The following is a 17,408-nucleotide window of genomic DNA, read 5'->3' as shown; positions in this document are numbered from 1 at the left end:
CTTCTCAGGTTTAATAACCTGTCCATACACTGTAACACCTTTCAATAACGGGTGAAGGTAGCAACAGCATGGGTTGTATTCTTCTTGGAGTGCTAAAGGTACCATCTGTTCAGTTTAGTTACGTGGGCTGTGGTGAGCTCAAGATGGACACACTGTATCACATCTAAATATAGATCTATATCTTATCTATAGCTACGTGCAATATAGATGTTTTAGAGAGAGAGATTATAGATGTTGCAGCTAAAAAGTCTGCAGTAAAGCACATACAAGTGAGAAAGCTCCTGGCACTGCAGGGCTACTGAGTGAGACCAGGAAGAAGGGCCTGCCTGTCCCCTTAGGACAAAGTTTTTTTCCAGTTTTTTTATACGTAGCTTATATTCAGACGGGAGCACTCATGATCACTTTGGTTTCTTATAATTAAAAACAATAGTTTTAATTACCAGTAGAATTCAGTATCCTGTGGTGTGTTGTTTTGATGGTCCTTTATGCCAAGACCTGAATGTAAAGTGGGAAGTTGAGCTTTCCTTGTGCCAGCAGCTTCATACCATGGTCATTTCACTATATGTGGAGTTTAAAAAAAAAGAGCAGAGCCTTCATGCTGGGTGCTCAGCTATTGCTGAACTAGTGAACTGAAAATTGAGTCTTCCACCAGGTTTTTTACATCAAATCTTAAGTCAGCGCTCTCTCCATGTTTTCTTTGTAATGTATTACCGCTTTTAAAAAATTCATTTCCTGTCATCATTTACCCCGTAGGCAGATGCACCATTTGCCAAAAGGTGTTTGGAGGCTGTTTTGACATTTGTATTCTTTGCTTTCTGGAACACACGTGCCCTCTCTCAGATACAAGTAACCCTTTCTTCTTTACTAGAAATGAACATGAAGGAATCCCAGCCAACCTGATTCACCATCTGGATGTCTGTGTGGAAATTCCTCAGCAGGGCATTATTCGGTCGCTCAATGTTCATGTGAGCGGAGCTCTGCTGATCTGGGAGTACACGAGACAACAAGTGATCAAGCAAAAACAACAACAGTAACTTCCCAGAGACTTGTGCCTTACTGGATGGCTTCCCACGGTGCTACGACGTGAAATTCTGCATAGGTGAGATACAAACTCAGGGTGAACGAGAATTCTCAACTCTGCATGTTCTGTTCTCTGTAGTGTTCAGAGTGACTTTTAAATGCCTTAATACTTTACCTCCTTAAATTGTTGCATTGGAAATAAATACTATTTATATTGCATGTGGTGTGTGTGTTTTTTCTGCTGAATGTCAGCACAGTACAGTGAACAATCCCAAAATCAAAACACAGCACCTAGATATACTAGATTATATGATTTTTGGAAGGCAACTTCACTTATATAGTTACATTCAATGCTGCTCCTTGTTTAAATGCCTTCTACAGTCACATTTATTAATTCTGCTGTAAACAGTCTGTACCTTTAAATAAACCTGCATCACTAAGGGAATCCAATCCTATAAAAGGTCATAATGTGAGAATTGTGATAAATAACAACATAATTCTAGCAGAGATAATGACTGAAAACCTATCACCAATGTAAAAATTCCTACTGCTTATAAAAAATGAGCATACTCAAAACAGAAAATTATGTATTACATGCAAATGATCCTTTAGGTCTTCTAATGATCACTGTTGTATAAATATCTGACTTAAACTGTATTTTAAAATACTTTGAAATACAAATACAAATTTTACTATACAACCTACTGCTTTTGATAAGGAAGGCAAGTTGGAATGGACTTTTTTATTTTAGGAAAATGCTGGTTCACTTCCTGAAAAACAATTTAATTTTCTCTTTAGAGTACGTACACTGCAGTATTAAATAATCATTTATTCCTGTGAAACAATTTTAGTAATTTTACATTCAAACCCTTAAATTTGTGGACAGCCCTGCACCATATTTCTTTGACTTAAATTCATCAAAAATCTGTCCATGACCCTTTTTTTTTAGCAGACACATGAGATCTGGCAACAGGAAGAGCAGTCTGCATTTCAGGGAGACTGCTACATTACCAGTTCTTGCACTCAAGCAGCTTCTGTTGCTTTCTCTGCCTTCTTCCTTCTATAGTTACTCTCACATGATTTGAGAGCAGAGTTCCTAAGACTTCCCAGCAGCTTGTGGAGGATGAAACCCTTCTGTTTCAAGCTTCTTTTTATATTTTAAAAAGTCTCTTCTTTTGTCAAAGTGTTTAACCTGTTTAAAAAGAGAAACGATGTTCATTAGAAGAAATTAGCAAGAGGAAGGGGCTTTGTGTAAACAGTCTTTGGTCACTGAACTTAAGGAGAATTTTAATGCACTAGTTAGGAGTTTGTTCTTTTGAAGGCTTGAGTCTGATATGTTTAGTTCTTGGGGGTTCATTACCATTTTGAAAGTGAATGTTAGTTTTTTTAACTTCCCCACCATGTTACCTCATGAAGATCTTAGACACTTTTCTCTTTTCACTGCTCTGAACAGAAATGATTTGTGATGCAAAGTCCAGCAGCTTTTTCTATGGTATCATAGCCTACATAACCTCTGAGTTCAGTGTCCAGAACCACTGCTGTGCACGGTGCAAAGCACTGCAGGTGAGACCATCATCCCTAGAGATAGCAAAGAGCAGAACTGCACTGTTCCAAGTGGAAGTCAGTGCAGCAGCTGTGAAAGTGCTCAGGCTTTTTACCTGACCTCAGTCTACACCTGCAACGGGAACTGTTCTGACCCTCAAACACCCCTGTGACTGAAGGGCAGTGCCTACTAAAAAAGAACTACAGCTTGAGCTCAGGAAACTAAAAAACACAGGAATGGGTTACATGCAGGAAGGTGCCTTACTGTGAAATTACACTGCATGAAAAAAATACTTTTATGCACAAGCTAGCAGGTGCCGGTCTTTAAAATGCCATGCCCTGCACAGCCTGTGTGGCAGCTCCCTTCTGTACTGGCCTTCAAACAGGAATTTCTGGGTACTTCTACCAGACTTCAAGTATCTTCTAAAACTTTTTTTTTTTTTTTTTTTAAATTAAAACAATAACCCTGTATGTTTATCAGGAAGGCTGAGACCGTATTTTCCTTTCTCTTTGTACTACACCCTTAACACCGCTTCTCTAAGTTGCCGGGCCAGGTCGGGGGTGCGCTCAGGAGCTGTCCTTTCCCAGCCAGCCCGCAAACCAGGCTACGCCCGACAGGGGTGCAGGGTTCTCTCCGCAAAGCTGCGGGCGGGCACCGCAGGAAGCTGGAGCCGCCGTCCCCAGGCAGCAGCCGCGTCCCGCCGCCGCCACGGACGCGCACGGTGCTCACCCACTGCTGCGGGCAGCGCGACTCGAAGGCCCGCCGCAGCTTCTCGCACTCGGCGGCGTCATCGCCGTGGCTGTCCAGGCACTGCCAGAACTCGTCCCGGGCCCCCCAGCACGCCTTCCTCTCCTCCATCGTCGGCGCCGCCATCCCGGCTGCCGTCCGAGCGCTGCCCGCCGTGCCCGGGCCCGCCGGAGCCCCGCGCTCGCTCGCTCCCTCAGCCGCCCGCAGCCAAGGTTGTGCCCCGGAAGCGATCCCGGCGCTTTCCCGGGCGGCGGGCGGGGCCCGGAGTGTCCCTCCCTCCCTCCCTCCCTCCCTGCCGCCCGTCCCGCCCCGCCGTGCCCGCGCTGAGTTCTCCCCGTCCCGTTCTCTTCGGGGCTGCTGTCGCAAAAGGTATTTGGAACGTCAAATAAAAACATCCGTTGTGTGATGTGCTTTTCTGTACTTCATTTTTTTTTTTTTTTTTTTTTTTTCCCCCGGTATCGTCCTCTGTCGTCTGCAGCTGTTCTTCCCTCGAGTTCCGTGCCGTGCCTCGGTGGATTGTCTGCTCAAAGAAAGGAAGTGTCTCTGCTCTCCTTTTTGGCGCATGACAGCTGGATAAAATCGCCGTGTAAAATGTTTGGGGACACAGGTTTCCATGTGGTATTTTTAAAGCCCTAGGAGCTGGAAGTCAAGTTCCAGTAATGCTGAGCAATGGCACGTGGTCTGAGCTACTCCAGGCTTTGTGAATTTAAGGAATTAGGGGGGGGGGGGGAAGAAAACCCTGAGAGCACTTAGAGCATGGTAAATTCGCCACACTTTAAATAGCATAACAGTAAGGCAGTGACTGGGTGGAAGGCTGATAAAGATAGCATAGACGTATAATGCATTTTTGACAGTTTTCCTTGCAGCAAGGTTCCTCCTGAGAGCTGGCCCATTGATTTCATTCAGCATGGACAAACCACTCTAGAAAGGCTCCTTGGAATGAACTCTGCCACTCAGTCAGGCTGGTTGCTCCAGAGAAAGAAAAATGTGCTCATAGTCACGGTGGTGAAAGAGCAAGAGGGGCCCGGGGGCAGCGCGGCGGTGACCGAAGTCTGCAGCGCTGGTGCAGGGCACAGAGGCACGACTCTGGTCATCCTTTCACTTGGGACTCCCTGGCGTTTCCTCTATGCCGAGGAGTTGGCGGGCTCCCTTTATGCATCAATTCCACCTGGAAATGTGGACCTGTTTTGCAGTTTTGAAAGCCACGGCTCGTGTTCCCATAGTAACACACTGCAGTTTTGGGAAAGGTGACATTTTGGCCTCTGGGAAGAGCCTAACTCTGCCAGCCGCTGATCGCTTGGCAGCTCCCAGATGCCCAGATTTAGGCTGTTTTTCCGGGCAGCTCCCGGAATGTCCGGCAGCTTTCCTGGGAGCCTGCCGGCAGTTTGCTGACGCTCCGCGGCCGGCTCAGGGGCTGGGTGTCACTCCAACCTGCCCTGAGCTGGCTTCTTTCCTCAGCGCGGGGCGCTGGTGGGCGCTGGGCATCCTTTCCTGCTGCTCCTTGCAGGTGGCTCACTCATCTTGGTACATGAGAGCTGCTTTAGGAGAGGGCCAAAGCTCTGCACTTCTTCAGCAGAGCCCCCTCGCAAACCAGCCAGGTCCGGAGGGGATTTTGTTTGTTGAAACGCCCAGGCATCCCTTGGGAAGGGAGGCTCTTTCTGAGCGGTGCGAGTGCTGCTGCTCACCGTGCGGAGTGTAACGCCTGTCCCTGCTCTCTGCCCTGCCTGGTTAACTCTCTTCTGTTCGCTACACTCCGGTAGGTGAGAGACAGAAATGCAGTCACATGGTTCCTAGTAACAGAACAAGGGGTTTAAGGCCAGTTAAAGTTACCGCGAAAATAGAAATCCAGTTGTTTATATGTTGCAAAGAATTAATGTAGAGGTAAATCTGTATTGTCGCTTTCTTAGGACCCTTTTGCGCTCAGGCTTTTGAGAAGCCAGGTTTTACGTGCGTGAATATTGAAAAGAAAATGAATGTTAAGTCTCGAGACTGGAACATGTGATAATGGAATGTTAGAATAGGAAATGCCAGTTGTGTTTTAGATTTCAAAATTTATGATGTGTGTAAAGTTGTTTAGTTATTGCATTTATGAAACGGAGGGGATAATGTGAGTATATATAATTAATCACAAAGCCCAAATAGCACATCTGGGATAGTTGTGATAAATAGTTTATTCTTTAATGACCTGTAGCCCAAAAAATACTCACTGGAGACAATTGTAAATAACCCTGTGTAATGGATCTTAGGGAAATTTAGTGATAGGGCTTTAGAAAGTGGCTGAATAAAAAAATACACAGATTCAGATAATAAATTTTTAATGGCAATATTTCCATTTGGTTAAACTGCTGTCTATAAGGGGGTGGAGGTTTTTTGTTGCTAGTTAGCCAATTCTAAGTATTTATCTTTAGTTTTTTTGTTTTGGGAAATGTGTCCAGGGAGTAATGAGTGGGCTATTTATAGTAATAGGCTAATGTTCTAGAAATATGGGAGGAAAAATTCCAGATTTGTTAGGTGTGCTGGTCAGCACAGCTGTAGCCTTTGAATTACATTTCCATTTAGCAGTTAGTGAGATAGATGTTGGAGAAATAGATGCCAGTTTCGCACTGAAACTCTTCCCAGCAGTGTGCTGAAGTGAATCATGTGATGTTTGTACAGTGGTTCAGCTCTCAAGCTCTATTGTGCCTGTTCTTGCTAATTGGGATAGGGCACTGTGTGTGCTCTGCCTTCCAGTTAATGCCTAACAGCTCACCCCTCACCTACAGCCTTACTAACCCCGTATTTAATTGAAATTTGCCCAGTAGATTCTTCCTTTGTAACTATAATGATTTTTCCTTTTACTTTGGAAGCAATTAGTATATTATAGGTGTCCCCACGACCAATAATAGAAGCAATCCTTGATGTACTCTAGCTGTGTGCTTATACCAGGAGTTCAGTTAACTTGTGGTTGTTTCATTGAAATATTCTGATGTATGAACCTTAGCTACAAAAGATTTCCAGGGAACTGAATATAAAAGTGAGTTCTTTAAGCAGTATAGCCCTTTGTCTAACTATTTATTTTCCTGGAAATAATAAGGAAATCTTACATGAGGTAAGCCTGGGGATGTTTCTTCTGATGTGGAATAAAAATAATTTTTAAATAAAATTTTAAAATACATGGTTCAAGAGAACAATATATTAAAATTCTCTCCATCCCACCTTCCTTCTTAAAAGTCCAATAAGGATGTAACTCTGACTCCTTTTCCCAATACTTCTTGTCATCCTATTCATTCTTAAGTTTTCACTTGGTTTCGGCATTTTTCTTTTGTCTTTCATTTGATTTCTTAAATCTATCTCCTGTCTCTTTATTTGCATATCTTTTCTGATTTCAGCATTTGAATTGGAGTAATTAATGAGGATTAATTGGGCAAGCTTGGGTCCATTTCCCTGCACTTCCTGTCATCCCATTCACTTTTATTGTTTTCACTCGGTTTCCAATTTTTTTTTTTTTTATTTCATTTATTCAAATTCAGCTCCTATATCTATATTTGCATTTCTTCCCTGATTTCAGGATTTGAATTGGAGTAATTCTGGCAAGTTTTGGTCCTTTTCAGTGCCCCTCATTTCATCTCAGACCATTTGCTAGGAATCACTCAATTGCCAAATTTTCTCGTTTTTTTCACTTGCGCTGTTTTTGATCGTATCTCCTTTCCAAAGCATTTGTTCAACTCTGTTCTCTGATTTCAAGATTTCATTCCTTTTCCTGAAAGGAAGGATTTCTTTTCAGGAAAGGGAATGAAATCTTGTGATTTCAATGAGGATTAATTGGGCAAGCTTGGATCAATTTCCCTGCCCTTCCTGTCATCCTATTCCCTTTTATCATTTTCACTTTGTTTCTGAATTTTTGTTTCCTTTTTATAATATTTTATTTCTTCAAATTTGTCTCCTCTCTCTTTATATGCATTTCTTTTCTGATTTCAGGAGTGATTTTATCAAGATTTTGTCCTTTTCACTGCTCTTTATTTCATCTCTGTCCTTTTAGTTGGAATTACTCCATTTGCTCATTTTCTTGGCTTATTTTCACTTGTACTGGTTTTGATCATATCTCCTCTCCAGAGCGTTTGTTTGACTTTATTCTCTGATTTCATAGCCATTCATTCTTCCTATGCTTGGTGAAATAAATTAATTATCAAGCATCAAATCATTACAATGATGAATTGTACGTTGTTTTATTATTAAAAAGGAGTAAATTACACAAGGAATCCTCATGAGCCGCAAACAATAATTTTAGTTTGGAAACATTTAATAAGTGTATACTGTACTTTCTATGGCCTTATGTAAAGCAGTCGTCTTCATTATTTCATAAAGGCTTCGCTCTGTGTTTTGCTTTTGTGAATTTAACAGTAGCTTGCCTAAACTTGCAATGAGTTAGCAAAAATTTAGGTTTTTGAAAATTTAAGCAAAAGTCTATGTATGAGTAAAAAGGAGGAGTGTATGAGGGAAAAGGAAACTGGCTCTTGTAGGGTAGCCTTAGCAGATCAGTTCTCCAGATCCCTTAGGTGAGGATTATCACCTGGGTTTGCTTGGTTGGTTTTTAACCGTGTGTTGGGATTCCTAACTCGATCTCTTCAGAAGACTCTCTTTGCTGGGTGTTGTGATGAGTATCCCTGCACTAGGGAGTGTGACGTGAACACAGAGGATGCAGCACACCAGGGCTCGGGACACGGGGGGAGGGACAGAGGTGGGGACACTGCCCCAGCTTTCTGTGCAGCTCCATGAGGGCTGGCTGCGGGCGGTCATCAGGAGCCATCTGTGCAGGCTGGCATGGGGACAGAGAAGAAGGAACAGACAGAATGGTGACTCTTCTCCTTCTCCAGGCCTGTGCTTGGTGATGTGAAGCCTGCTGAGCAAAGGCTTCTCTTATCTTCGTGACCTCTCGTGGACATCGGTGAGGTACTCTGTGGAGCGTGGGCTGAAAATCACTAGGTGCCTCGAGGAGTAGTGATTATGGTGGAGAAAAAGCCCCAAAACTGGAGGTTTTGGATTCTTTTAGGGTGATGAAGTAATTTACATTATTTGTAGGCACTTGTTTTTAATGCCAGAATTCCATTTTTGTTCAGTTGCTAGAAAGGAAGAAAACAGAAAAAGGAGTATTTTGGGAAAAGCGGGCGATGGTGAGAAGACTGACTAATTCTCACTCTTCTATCGGCTCCTGCTTAGCAATTCTCCAAGTTTGCTTTGCAACAATGTTGATGCTTATCTTTTTTGCAGGAAAGCTAGATGGGAAACTGGAAATCTGCCTGTTCTACAAGCAGACTTCAGTTTTCAAAGCTACGTAACTAGAGTGGAAAACCATCTTTTGAGTTTAACTGGATGTCTTCAAATCTCTGTGACGTGTTATGTACTAAAGAAAGGAAGTGGTTCCTGGTTCTCCCTAAGACTGAAGCATATCCTAAAATATTTTTGTAAAATACCCATTTGCATTCTTGCATTCAAGTATAGCATTTAATAACTCATCAGCTGCACTGATTACCTTATGTGCACAATAAACATTGTCTGAAACGTAGGTGTGCTGTACCAGGTGGGATTGCTTACACATCCACAGAGGCAGCATCATCCTCAAACATAGTATTTGTTGCCAAGATCAACATCAAATTTCTTAGCAGCCGCGTCAGCAAGTGACATGCCTTTGGCCAAATCCAGAATCACGCAATGAAAGACATGCACACATGCTTTGTGTGCAAGTCAGGAAGGCATCTAAAGTGTACAATTGGGTCAAAAATCACCAGGAGACCATGATGCAGCTTACACTGCTTTCTAGGCTGCAGTCATTAAACACTTGGCAGCTTCAGAAGCCAAAGGGGCAGTGAGACCTATTGCTGGGAGACTGGAAAGCTGCATTCACTGGCCCATAATACATGCTCATAGCCAGGAAAGACAAGTTCACGTTTTTGAAGTTTTTACGAATCCTGCTGCTTGCAGCTCTCAGGAATCCAGGTCTTAATTCAGGAATCTTCTAAGTGGTTGGGTCAGTCGTGGATATATATATGTATGCAGAATCTGGAGTTTTGGTGTAAATATTCTATGGAAGGTAGGCAAGAAAGCCCTCCCTTAAGGAAAGGCAAAAATCTCAGTCTCTCAGTTGACTTGTCCTTTCATGTTAGAAGGAGTCTGAAGGATGGATGACTTTCTGCAGACTTGTCTTGGCTCCTTTTTTGGAGATCATCAGAAACACTACACGTATTTTTAATGATGCTTCTTACCAAAGAAACAAAGCTACTGTGGATAAAAGGACATTTTCTTATGGCTTAATAACTGAGTAGTGAGGCAGGAAATAGCAGGAAAAAATTATTGCTGTTCAAAAGGAGAGAGATTACTAAAGGAGCTGTGCTGCGGCCAGTCTTCTTTGTCACTGATTGATCAAATGACTGGTCAAAAACCCCTTTACTGATAATACTTTTTTACTGATTCAAGAGACTAACACTGAGAGGGGATCTGTCACTGTCATGTAGCCAAACAGCAAAAGAGCTTTTTGATTGCTGTTGTTGCCAGTCAATGCACTGATGGCTATCTTGAGATGTTAGGGGGACTGAATCTAGAAGAGGAGGGAAACCTAGGGATAAAGAGCTGGAAAATTAGATTTCTCTTATGAAAGGTTCATCTGCATCAGCTGTAGGATTAAAGAACTGTCTCTAGGTCATTGTAGATGACAGGTTCCTAAGTACACTGCTAATGTGAGCTCCACAACCTCCCTTGTTTAAGCCTTTTCCAGAATTGTAACTCCTGCTTAGAAGTTCCACTTTTCACTTGTGAGAGGTTGTTTGCATCCAAATATGTCTGTAAAGTATACTCAGATAAACACTAATTGCCATCTTCTTTAAAATGATCTTGTGCCTGTATGAAGATCCCTCTAGTTTCAGGTAGAAAAGTATAAGGTTTATTATTTTCAGAAATATTTCCAGCTTCTGGTCCTATCCTTAAGAGTTTTATTTCCCCTTAGAAGATTTTTAGGCTACAGATCATAAGATCTTTATGCTCTTTTTTTCCTTACTTCTTTTTTAATGTTCAGAACTTCTGCATAAGGCGCAGATTATTACGGAAATGCCCTAGAACATGCCAGCTAAAGAAGAGAATCTGATTGCTTCTACTTTAATAATTATGAGGTAATTAAGCTCATCCATCAAAATACAGTTCTGCAGGCAGTTTCTGCAGAGAGAGCTTGCATGAGGACTGGACTGTGGAAGAAGCAGCCTTGGCCTTTAATAGCTCAGATCTGGAGGCCTTGGAACTCCATCCTTTCTGCAGTACGAGCAGGGGCGTGGAGCCGAACTCGCTGCAGTTTGTGGGCTCTCAGCATGGGCACAGGCTCCATTTCTCCAGACTGGAGTCATTGCAATGGACAGGAGGGCATCCTGCCCTGGAAGGTGTTTCACAAAAGGCTTTTCTTTCTGCTTCTATCAGCAGCTCTCCTGTGCTTCTGATTCACATGAGCTGCACTGTTTCTGGCTGCTTTTCTTTCCCCCTTCCTTGAAGAAATGCCCAGTCCCGGGCTGCTGTCTGAGCCCGCACAGCCGAGGCAAGGTGGCTGGAGCTGTTCCTAGGGCTGCTGCAGGGCTGGAGAATCTGCATCCTTTTCAGTGAAGAGGAGGGTGCTTCCGTGAGCTTCAGTTGTGCACCTTTGTGAGTTTATTTGGAATGAGATCCAGAGCTATGCAAATCCATCTAGGCTTTCATGTTCACTCACTGCACAGGGAAACCTTCACTCCTCTGTTTGTTTTGGGGCCTGCAGACACTATAGCGGGCAGGTTTTTGACCAGAAATGGTGTCAGCCTGCTCATGCTGCCCTCTCCTAAGCTGAGGATGCAGTGTCTTTAGTAACTTTGACCAGGTCAGTATTGCACTGGTTTTGTTTTAGACTGCTCTGGAGAGCTGGGGATGGGAGATTTGTTCCCGAGCTCACAGGAAACATCAATTCAGCCCCAGAACTCGGTGACCTACAGGTCCTGCTAGTCTACCCTCAGCTCCCACAGCAGTTAAGCTACATGCTGGTTTCAGTGTCTTTTATTCATCTGATGATTATTGTAGTTGGATTTCTGCCCTTCATGGCTGTTTTTTGAAGACTACCGATATGAATATGGCCATTCTAGACAGAAGATCAGGAAAAGCTTTTTAAAATAAGCCCATCTCTGACCCATGTGCTGATAAAAGGCTCATGCAGTCACAGTGGAGAGTTGCAATAAAAATTATTACAGAGGTAGCAGCAGGGGAGAACAGGACAAGGACGAAGGCACACAAGGCAGGAGGAGGGCTGCTGTGCCTTCTCACTGCTGTGTTGTGCAGCAGTGAAAACCAGCAGCTGCAATGAGGTCTGGTGATGTTACTTGCTTTTCTGAGTTTTTTTTCCCTCAACTTGCTGTTATAACAAGCTCACTGGATGGTTACTAGACGCTTTGAGGGCTAAGCTGGGGCCAGAAGTTGCCAGTCTTTGAAGAAGGGTGGACACTTGTGGCTGGCAGTGCTTTGTGGGGGCAGGAGATGCACAGTGATGATGCAGGAGGCCAGCTTCAGACACACCTGAAGGTGCTGCTGGAGGGACCTGCAGTTCTGCCTAAGGAGGAGGTTCAAGGTGGCCAATGGTGAGCTAAAAGTGCTAATTCCAGGCTTGTGTGGCTCTGTGGCGCAGAGCAGGTCTGGCCCTGCAGGGCAGAGTGGGGTCCATTCAGGGCAGCAGTGGGTCTGACTCGCAGAGATTGCACACAGAGCTTCGGCCTCTGAGGGCATCGGGAGAATCTGCCACGGCTCAGCCCTCCTCTCCAAGGCACTGGATTTGTCCTGGGCATCCTTTCACAGTCTGACTGACATCAGGAGTTCCATCTTACCTTCACCTTCACCTGAAGGGTGGCCTGGTTACATCTAATGCCTTCTCAGAGGGGTTTGCTCTGGCTTGTCCTTCTGGTGAAAGCCAACAACTCCAGTTTTTTTCATTCCTCAGCTTCAGACCTGTGATGCTTTGGCACTTAGAGATGTGCACACGTATCGTATGGACATGCTGCATCCTGGTTCTCCTAATCACATCCTGGACTTCTCTGTCTGGAAGGTTTTTCTACCCAGTGGCTTACTGTCAAGTCAGGTGTTTATGCTTAGGGCAAGGCGTTGCCTGAAAAAATGCAGGTGGATTCCATCTGGTTAATATGGCTAGCTCAGAACGGCTTCACATGGGTAAATCTAGTTTGGACAGTTCCCACTCAGAAGAGAGATGGTTTATGAAGTGCTGGTTGAAATCCCAGCCCCTCACCTGTGTTTAGCCTGTTCTCAGGAAGGATGAGCCAACAGAAGCAGTGACTTAGTTGCATCTGGTAAATCACAGTTTTACTAATGCTGTTGTCCATTCTGGTGCATAAATTCCCCCACAATCCATATTGAATACTAAAAACCCCACTTCCCTTTTGTTTAACAACACACATTAGTTGCGGTTTTTAAAATGGCATTTGGAGCCTTTTGAATACTTACAGGCTGCATCAAACACACAACAAAATGAAGTGTGGAGATCACAGAAGATGCCTCTTTGTGGGACTATGGAAAATGGAATGACTGCTTATGTATTCTTCTTTGGCCTTGCTCAGAGAGAAGGCTTGGGGAGGATGACATCCTCAAGGATGAAAAAATTATTTGTCCGAAGATGGAATAAACTTGAATCTGGGTGTTTTGAGGTCAGGTTCTATGTGTGCCCTTCAGTGCAGTTATTTGAGTTGTACCTGTGCTCCTGTCTTGTGCCTTTACCCTCCCCTTCCCAAAGAAATAGATATAAAAATTCAGGGGTGTAATCTCTGTTAGCAAGTCTTTAGTGTTTGGTCATCGAGCAAGATGGTGGGGACAAGCACACAACCTGGACTAGGGCCTGGTTATTAATTCACGATTAATGTTACAAATTCGTGTCCCACGCACTCCCCTAAATACCTGTTAGCATTATGCACATATGGCTGCTCACCGATGCATTCAAAGATCAGTTCTTCCTTTGGTCTGCTTCTGCTGGATGTCTGTTTCCTGCCTGGTGCCTAACAGCATCCCTCTAGGTGGATTTGTGCGGGTAGTGTGGAGCAGACGTTGCTGTCTTGGACAGACACCTCAGCGGTGCCTTGAGATGCAGCCTCGGTTGCTTTTTTCGTGTCTCTCCCTTCTGATCGCACAAATACTACCCAGAGCAGAACTGCAATAAAGGTTCAGTCAAGAGAAGGAAAAGGATAGCATTGACTGAGGCTGAGTTTAAAATCTTTTATTATTTAGCTTTGCCAAACAGATAATGGAATCTGAAGTTGATTTGCTAAAATGCTTTGAAGTGGATGCCACCCCTGCCTGAGACAAAGAGGACCTCAGTGGTAGCAGGGACCTTAGGCTATGGCAGCAGTTCAAAAGAACACTTTTAATTTTGTATGCAACAATGTAAACTTCAAAAATAGTAAACTATAACCTTTCCCCCCCCCCCCCTTTTTACATAGCATGTGATCTATCACAGATAGAAATTTAATGGCGAACCAAAATCGCATAAGTAAACATCCTGGTGCTTACAAGTTTCATAAAAAGTGTTACATTTGATGTAAATACCTTACATTTTTAACTCTTCACACTCACAATTATGGAGTAAAAGCAATTGGCGATTCACCCCCTTAGTCCATGCTCTCAGACTGTACATCAGCAACCACGCTCTTGCCAGCCCCTTTGATCGTTTTCGGTCGGATTGTCCCACACGTGACCAAGATTTCCCCCTCCTGACATTGGCATTAATCAAGCGCAGCTCCACACAGGGGCAAAACCTGTGAAGTGAGAAGAGAACCAGGTCTCCTGCGCTCGGACTTGCAGTCCCCTGGGCCCCACGCTCCCACAGAAGCCACGGCCTGATGTCGGTGGGAATTTGGGGTCCCTTGGGGCCACACACCTGAGCCCTGCCCTTGCAAGTGCCTCGCAGCAGGACCTGGTTCTGCGTGGATAAAGACAAGAATTCTGTAGAAGGCACTGGATTTCTCTTGCATGATTTTAAACGTGGACTACAGTCATATGCAGAATAAGGAGATTTGGGCTCTAGACTGCTTTCTCTCTATGCTTTAGTGCAAGCATTTTTTGCGCTTGAATTTTCCCTGTTTGCAGCGCAACATGCGCTCACCTACATGGAGTGATTTCTAAATCTTCCTTTCACTCTTCCACCCCATTTTCCCATCCCCCAAAAGATTCCCTTTTTTTTTTTTTTTTGCTCCTTGAAAACTTTCAAAGTACAGCTCTGGTCAAAAATAAACATGTGATGTAGCATAGCGTTTGTTTCTTTTAAATCACAGTGTGCAATGCATCATTCGGTACCTAATGTACAAAATGTCTGCCCTGCTTTTCATGAAAGTCATTCTTTAAAATAACCTATGCAAATATATTTTGACTATATATTACATTCATTTAAAAAGAGAAGAGAGGTTCTTGGTTTGCAGTTTTTTTCAGTGTACTACTTAAGTGAAAGATCAGATGTGAAAAAAGTACAAGCAAACTGGACATGCCAAGACTCGATGCTTTAGATGGCGGTCATATCAAAACTGTACAGGTATGTACACCGTGTTGGACAGGTGTGCTTCTTCCCAAGAAAAGACCTTTGCATCATCATATGTAACGTTAACCACAAAGTTTTGGTAAAAAGAGCATTTAATGAGCAAAGGATGACATGGAAGGGCGAGTTCTCCGGCTTTTATTAGGCAGTCCTGAAGCAATGTCTCCGTTCCCTTCGGGAATTTCTTCCTTCTTCCGGACTTTGAGACGCGTGAGGAGCTTTATTACCCAGACATCCCATTCCTCTGGCAAGAGCAGCAGGAGGAAGCCCAGGCCAATAATGATGATGGCGATCACTCGGACGCTATTGAAGACAATTTCACTCGTGTAGTGATCAACAACTGTGTGGGACATTGGACGGGTGTTATTACAGGGGAAAAGGCATCAGGACAGTATCCCCTTCCCTCGCCCTCCCCTCCCCAGCTCTGAGGGCTGGCTGTGGCAGGAGAACATGGCCATGGAGGCAATGATGGCAGGGGCTCTACTCCCTGCTGCTAGGGCACACAGGAAGGTACATGCCCACCAACAGCACAGGAATTCCTGCTGAGGTGCAGGGACACAGTGGAAGGGCTATTTCCCCTCCCTGCACAGCAGCTCCTGATTGCAAATATTTCTTGTCACCCTGAGTGCCCTGTGAAGTAAGAAACCCCGCCCGAGCTGAGCCATCCACTCGCTCTGGGGAGATCACACCTTTTGGGAGCCAAATCTGCCAGAGCGGTGCCCAGCTCTGCGTGCACCTAGCACGACGCTGGGAGCTGCCATCTGCATGCTGAGCATGCTGGATTTGAGGAGCTGCTTTAGGTTGGGGTTGTGTCTGCACTCCCCTGGCCAGCCCTCTCAGACCCTGCAGCCCCTTGGCTTTCACTAAATTTCAGAAAAACTGTCAGAGAACTGTATAATGTAAATTTTGGCCATGTCCAAAATTGAATTGTCCAGTGATCTTGATAAACGCCCGCGATGTTATTTACCGAGGCAAGCAGAGTTACTAGTACATATCTGCTCTAAAATGTAAGCAATTTTATTTGTTTGAATTTAGTGTTAAGCCTGCCTTGAAGAAATCATCAAGAACTGATTTCTGCTTTATCCATGGGTTTTTATTCCAGCCCAGAGATGAATGTCTTCAAATCTACTTTGTTTTTCAGTATGCAGGCTTCTTTGGACAGTAATTTAAAAACCAATTTTAGGGATTATGAATATTCATGTAATATTATACAACACATATTTAACGCATATAGAATAAATTTTTAATCAGTGTTAGCTCTGTAAGTCTTCAAGAGAAGGTGAAAAACATGTTTAATAAATCTATTTTCTTTTATCCCTGTTGTGTATTTGAAAGGCCACAGATTTAATGTATTCATTAAGATGCAAAAGACAGAAAATATTACCTGCATTCACTGGGACACTCAGTACAATTCCAAGAGAAATCAAGGTGGGGTAGGTAACAGCAATCCCAAAATTTAGTAGAATATTGAATGCTGATGAAGGAAAGAAAAATGTCTTTTAGTACAGTGAAATTAGGCAGAAGGAATGTCACTTGAAACACTTACGCTTTATTACTCTATTTGTTGTTCAAATAAAGGGCTTCTGTTGTTTCTCCTGAAGATAGCAGAGGACAAAGCTCTGTCTGCTGCATGTCCACCTGCCTGAGACATTGCTGCTTCTGGGGAACTCTGTATCCCTCTGAAGTCCAGTGGCAGGATCAGGGTGGGCTCTGGGTACAGCCTGTCTCTCAGTGTCATGTGCAGTAATTCCCACTCTTTATACTGATCCAGTGATCCCCTTGGCCCTGCTGAAAGACTTAACACTCTTCATCTGGGAGATTTCAGCTGAACAGGAGCTTCTGTCTGGGTACTTTTTTGTAGAAAAGCTGCCTCCAGTTGCAGGTGGAAGATGCTGTAAATCTAGCCCTCTTCCAGGCAGGAACTTGCTAAATACAATTTCATACCATGAAATTATAGTATCATTACTATGGAATGATTATAATATCACTCCATTGTGATACCATATGCAGTTTGTGGGGTGTTTCATGACAAGTTAATAATTGCTTTGGATCAAATTCACCCTTGTTTCAAGGTGATCAGCTTTAGCAGAGTCAGGAGAGCCTTGCCAATACTGGGCTTGTTGGGGGCTGGGGCTTTGACTGTCTTCCAGTAGTACCCAGGTATTGCACACACCAAGGATTGCTTGCCAAGTTCTGCTCCGCTTTCTTACAAACACCTTTCACTGAATCCACTGATAGGTAACCTGGAGATACTTCTGGAGTTGTGATTGTTCAGGGTAAAAGGAGCTGGGACTCAAGACAGGGGTAAAGAAGAGCTATATCCAGTAGAAATTAATGTTTTAGGAGATGAAATTGCGTCATTTAGTTTAGGGACCAACTGTGGCAGCAAGTCAACACATCTAGTTTAACAATGAACAACATCATGTTTCTGGTAACCTTTAAAACTTAGACTGGCATTCCTCCCTGCTGGGCTCCTTTGGCAGCACAGCAGTGGCAGCAGAAGAGATGATTGCCACCTATCAAAATGTCCATCACTGC

At 43.8% G+C, this 17,408-nt stretch overlaps 3 protein-coding genes and 1 long non-coding RNA gene across 5 annotated transcripts in view; 2 read left to right on the top strand and 2 right to left on the bottom strand.

Moving 5' to 3' along the window:
• Nucleotides 1–1,220, top strand: part of TARBP1 (TAR (HIV-1) RNA binding protein 1) — a 31,929-nt gene extending 30,709 nt beyond the window's left edge. The window contains exon 30 of the mRNA XM_058419768.1: nucleotides 869–1,220. Coding sequence (XP_058275751.1) covers nucleotides 869–1,034 — 166 coding nt within the window. The 3' untranslated portion in view covers nucleotides 1,035–1,220. The remainder of the gene's footprint in view (nucleotides 1–868) is intronic.
• Nucleotides 1,221–1,742: 522 nt separating this feature from the next.
• On the bottom strand, nucleotides 1,743–3,498 carry LOC120750174 (cytochrome c oxidase assembly factor 6 homolog). Its single transcript, XM_040058485.1, has 2 exons — nucleotides 3,293–3,498; nucleotides 1,743–2,212 (listed from the first exon to the last, which is right to left on the bottom strand). The coding sequence occupies exons 1-2, from the start codon at nucleotides 3,434–3,436 to the stop codon at nucleotides 2,117–2,119; spliced, it is 240 nt and encodes a 79-aa protein (XP_039914419.1). The 5' UTR covers nucleotides 3,437–3,498; the 3' UTR covers nucleotides 1,743–2,116.
• Nucleotides 3,499–3,616: 118 nt separating this feature from the next.
• Nucleotides 3,617–6,342, top strand: LOC120750612 (uncharacterized). Its single transcript, XR_005700071.2, has 2 exons — nucleotides 3,617–3,679; nucleotides 3,789–6,342. It is a non-coding gene; the product is annotated as an uncharacterized LOC120750612 (long non-coding RNA).
• A 7,196-nt stretch (nucleotides 6,343–13,538) lies between these two features.
• The window catches only part of SLC35F3 (solute carrier family 35 member F3), a 170,496-nt gene continuing 166,626 nt past the window's right edge, over nucleotides 13,539–17,408 (bottom strand). For both annotated transcript variants that reach the window (XM_040059258.2, XM_040059259.2), the window contains 2 exons: nucleotides 16,255–16,344; nucleotides 13,539–15,210 (listed from right to left, as the gene is read on the bottom strand). In XM_040059258.2, the coding sequence (XP_039915192.1) occupies nucleotides 14,966–15,210; nucleotides 16,255–16,344 (335 nt within the window). In that variant the 3' untranslated portion in view covers nucleotides 13,539–14,965. The remainder of the gene's footprint in view (nucleotides 15,211–16,254; nucleotides 16,345–17,408) is intronic.

Source organism: Hirundo rustica, chromosome 3, assembly GCF_015227805.2.
Source record: "Hirundo rustica isolate bHirRus1 chromosome 3, bHirRus1.pri.v3, whole genome shotgun sequence".
NCBI lineage: Eukaryota > Metazoa > Chordata > Aves > Passeriformes > Hirundinidae > Hirundo > Hirundo rustica.
The sequence above is the reverse complement of the archived record's forward strand: the minus strand, read 5'-3'. Positions and strand labels throughout refer to the sequence as shown.

Coding starts and splice junctions, on each gene's coding strand:
- LOC120750174 (XM_040058485.1), bottom strand. CDS start 3,436: ATGGCGGCGCCGACGATGGAGGAGAGGAAGGCGTGCTGGGGGGCCCGG. Junction 2,213..3,292: donor CGCGCTGCCCGCAGCAGTGG/GTGAGCACCGTG, acceptor CTTTTTAAACAG/GTTAAACACTTTGACAAAAG.